A 4,227-nucleotide genomic window follows, 5' to 3' on the forward strand; every position below is an offset into this window, starting at 1 on the left:
CACACACACACACACACACACACACACACACACACACACACACACACACACACACTCAAAATGGAGATGATTGTATTTCCTTTGTTTTTTTTTTTAAGGGATACTTAGAGACTAGTAAACATTCTTCCATGGGTTGTAAACAATAGGTCAAATGTTAGGCTTAATGAGATGTTGATGTTAACTAACGTATATTTCTTCTCTCTCTTTTTTTTGTAGGTATCTATGCCGGCAGCTCATGCAACATCATCTGCTCCCACTGTGACATTAGTACAGTTGCCTAATGGGCAGACAGTTCAGGTCCATGGAGTTATTCAGGCAGCTCAGCCATCAGTTATTCAGTCTCCACAGGTCCAAACGGTTCAAGTATGTATTACAGGATTTCATACTGTATTGTATGAGTCTCATTCTTCTAATTTCTGTTCTAATGTATGTTTAGTCTTTTACAGACTTAGTACATTTTGAAAGAACGATCTGTACAGAATTTATCACATCACCTTGTTCTATTTTTTCTTGATTTGACTTTCTTTTGAATCAATGCGTTACTGCTTCATTTCCTTCTAGAACTTTGTTAGTGAATGTAAGTCTAGTAGTTTTCTTCTGTTTGCTACACGTACTGTATTTGGCTTTTATCTGCTATTTTGCATGCTTGTTTATTAACTGAAATGTCGTACCTGAGTATCTGAAATAAACCATGACAATTTTAGGGGAATTATGCTTCTGGATTACTAATGTCAGCTAATGTTTGCTACTTGGGAAATATTTATAATGATTTTTATCTCTGTCAGGTTGCAACTTAATGGACCTTAAAGAAGAGATTTCATATACTTTATTAAAATTATTTTAATATTTGTATTTTGATTGTTAACTTTGTAAAACTTTAATTTATGCTTTATAAACAATAAAAGATAATACAGTTAATGACATGTAGGATGATGGGCTAATTCTAAAATAGTTGAAATGTATAGGGGGAAAGTTGCCAGTAGTCCACAAGCCTTTGCTGTCATTCCCTTTTTGAAAATTCTGTAATTGTCCTTTAATCCATTGTTGTTGAACTTGGGAATAGATATGAATAAGGATATCACCAACTGTATGGGAAAAGAATGGTCTCTCATTTCTCTGGTATTAGGAGCTATCATGATAAGAACTATCAAGATTTTAAAGCTAACTTAATATTTTTCTATACAGATATTTAATCAGATACCAAAAATTGATGATACATTCTGATGACACATTCAAATGTTTATTCACTCGGTGTTGTATTTTTACCAGTCTCTGACTACTTCTGAGTTCAGTCTTTTGCTTATTTGAATGTGGAGTTGAGCAGATTTCAGATGATATGGGGCACTGGTTTCCAGCTCTAGTAATTAAAGATAAGAGGCTGATAATGAAATCATACTGGAATTCAAAAGAGTTCATACTGAAAGGCCAGAATGTATTTGGAATATTTAGAGTCCAGCACTTCAGAGTCTGCCATGGTTATAAGCAAATATTGTCAGTGAAAGTTAAGCACAAAACTGCCATTTGTATCTGTAGGCCATCCTGCATGTGTTTGTTCCTGTTGGCTAATAGCCCCATTGGTTTCTATACATTTAACGATTACATTTGCTAGAGGGGGAGGGGAAGAGTCTCCGTGTTTATACATTTTATAACCTGAAACTCAAGCTTGTGTCATCTTTCTGATACAATGAACTGTCAAAGCATGTCCTCCTGGCCTCAAGTGGCCAGGTCAGCCTCCTTGTATGCCCTCCAGCTGGGTCCCCAGTGCTGGCCCTGGCAGGCTTCTCTGCCCTGATCTCACCATTAGTCTCACCAGCAGAAGTCTTGGTGTTTCCTGTTTAAAAACTGCAAATTCTCTGATAAACCCACATTTTCTCATTAAAATACCCAAAATCCATGTTCTTCTGTGATTAAAATGAAATGCTACTATGTATAGAGACATCAGTTGGGCAATGTTTTATTGATATATTTACAATTTTAAAGCTATTTGGACGCTTACCAGTGCCTCTGTCATAATCATAAACAAATTCTAAATAACTATACACTTTGGCACTTGCTTTGGGTTTTTTTATCATGGAAAAAGCAGAGCTGTCCCTGCCCCCTTGGCTTACCAGAATGTATGGCGCTGAGCAGCACTGATATGCTAGTGCCCTGCTCCTGCCCCTTGCCCCTCATGCTCAACCCACAGCCTCCCACCCCCGAGTGCCCCTCACTCCTGACCTATAGCCCTGGCCTGCCTGCACTAGCTCCCTTCCAGCAGCTGATCCCTGGTCCTGTTCCCAGGCCCCAGCAATCCCCATGCCATTCTTGGGAAGCCCTTGACTGGGGCTTAGGGACTGAACTGGGCAATTCCCTTCCCTTCCAAGCCGGACTTCCCCTGCACAGGCTGCTTTAGGGGGGTGAGGGGCTCTGAGCCTGACTCAAACAGCCTCTCCTACTCAGAGCACTCTCCCACCCCCAACCCCCCCATATCTCTCTCTTTTATACACACACACACGCATGCACACTGCTTTGAGACGCCGCAGCAGGCACATGCGCACTTGTCTGGATGTGCCCTATTAAACTATGGAAGCCTTCTTCAAGTTCCATTATACTCTCAGTGTTTTGTAATTGGCTCCATCGCAATTTGCATTGGTTCTCTTTTTCTTCAGACCCTTCTATTTTCAATCCTGTGTTGCTTCTAGTTACTCCATTTCTAGGCTATCTACTCTGCTTGCTTATTTTTTGAATTGGATGGAAGCAGGTTAGAAAGAAAGAATAACAGAAAGCAAAAAGTCGGTAGAACTCTCTCTAACCTTTAATAAGTGATCTACTGTTACTATTGATTTCCTAATTGGAAGGCATGTACAGTTGTTGCATTGGTGGTGCATTTCATGAAATGTTTAAAAAAGTCCTTTGTATGTTCTTTACTGTGTGCATTTTGTTAAAGTTGATTACAATGATAATTATTCTTGCTTACAGATCTCCACTATTGCAGAAAGTGAAGATTCACAGGAGTCAGTAGACAGTGTCACAGACTCTCAGAAACGCAGAGAGATCCTTTCCAGGCGACCCTCCTACAGGTATAGAGATTAAAAGTGGAAGTATTTTGCTTGATGAATGCATTTACCTAATGGACAGACAAATAGTTTGATTCTGTAATTCAGGGGTTTTGAACCTTTTTGGATCAGTGTACCCTCGGGGGTGGCACACAACTGAACACGGAGTGGAGGCCACTGCCATGTGCGAACTTCCCTCGTGTCCAGCCAGGCAGGCAAAGCCTGTGCAAGGTGGTGCATGGCGGTGCTCGGTGCTCCATCCCTGCCTGCCCGCACGTACCCTCTAGGGCCTTCTTGCGTACCCCCAGTTGACAACCCCTACTGTAATTCATAGAATCACAGAATCATAGAAGTAGGGTCGGGAGGGACCTTGTAGATCTTCATGTCCAACCCCTGCCTGGGCGAGAGAAAAGACTGGGCTCAAATGAGTCCAGCCAGGTAGTCATCTAGCACCACTTGCCTGGGAAGTTGGTTCCAGCTCCTAGCTGCCCTAACTGTGAAGTAGTTCTTTTGGATGTCTAATCTAAACTACTCTCTAATAATTTGTGTCCATTGTTCCTTGTCATGCCAGGGGGCACTAGGGGAAACAGTGTCTCTCCCAAACCCTTCTGGTCCCCCCTAGTGAGTTTATAGACAGTCACCTGTTCAGCCTTCTCTTGTGAAGGCTGAACAGGTTTAGGTCCCGCAGTCTTTCAATGTAGGGTCTGCCCTGTAGTCCCCGGATCATGCGGGTGGTCCTCCTCTGGACACTTTCAGTGTTATCCACATCCTTCCTGAAATAGGGCGCACAGAACTGGACGCAGTACTCCAGCTGTGGCCTGACCAGCGTCGCATAGAGGGGGAGAATCACTTCCCTGGCTCTACTTGAGATGCACCTGTGGATGCATGACAAGGTCCAGTTAGCCCTACCAATCGTGACCTTGCATTGTTGGCCCATGTTCATCTTGGAGTCAGTAATGATTCCAAGATCCCTTTCCGCCTCCGTGCTCTCAAGAAGGGAGTTTCCCATTCTATAAGTGTGCTGCTGGTTACTACTGCCCAAGTGCAGCACCCTGCATTTGTCAGTATTGAAACGCATCCTGTTTATGTCAGCCCACTCCTGTAACCTATCCAAATGTTGCTGCAATCTTTCCATCCCTACTAGCGTGCTCACCTCACCCCGAATTTTGGTATCATCAGCAAATTTAAACAG

General features: G+C 42.6%; 1 protein-coding gene across 3 annotated transcripts in view; it reads left to right on the forward strand.

The window, feature by feature from the left end:
* Positions 1 to 4,227, forward strand: part of CREB1 (cAMP responsive element binding protein 1) — a 47,062-nt gene that overhangs the window by 20,368 nt on the left and 22,467 nt on the right. For all 3 annotated transcript variants that reach the window (XM_019554050.1, XM_019554051.1, XM_019554052.1), the window contains 2 exons: positions 217 to 363; positions 2,959 to 3,059. In XM_019554050.1, the coding sequence (XP_019409595.1) occupies positions 217 to 363; positions 2,959 to 3,059 (248 nt within the window). The remainder of the gene's footprint in view (positions 1 to 216; positions 364 to 2,958; positions 3,060 to 4,227) is intronic.

The sequence above is a fragment of the Crocodylus porosus genome, unplaced genomic scaffold, assembly GCF_001723895.1.
Source record: "Crocodylus porosus isolate Cpor-Errol unplaced genomic scaffold, CroPor_comp1, whole genome shotgun sequence".
Taxonomy (NCBI): Eukaryota; Metazoa; Chordata; order Crocodylia; family Crocodylidae; genus Crocodylus; species Crocodylus porosus.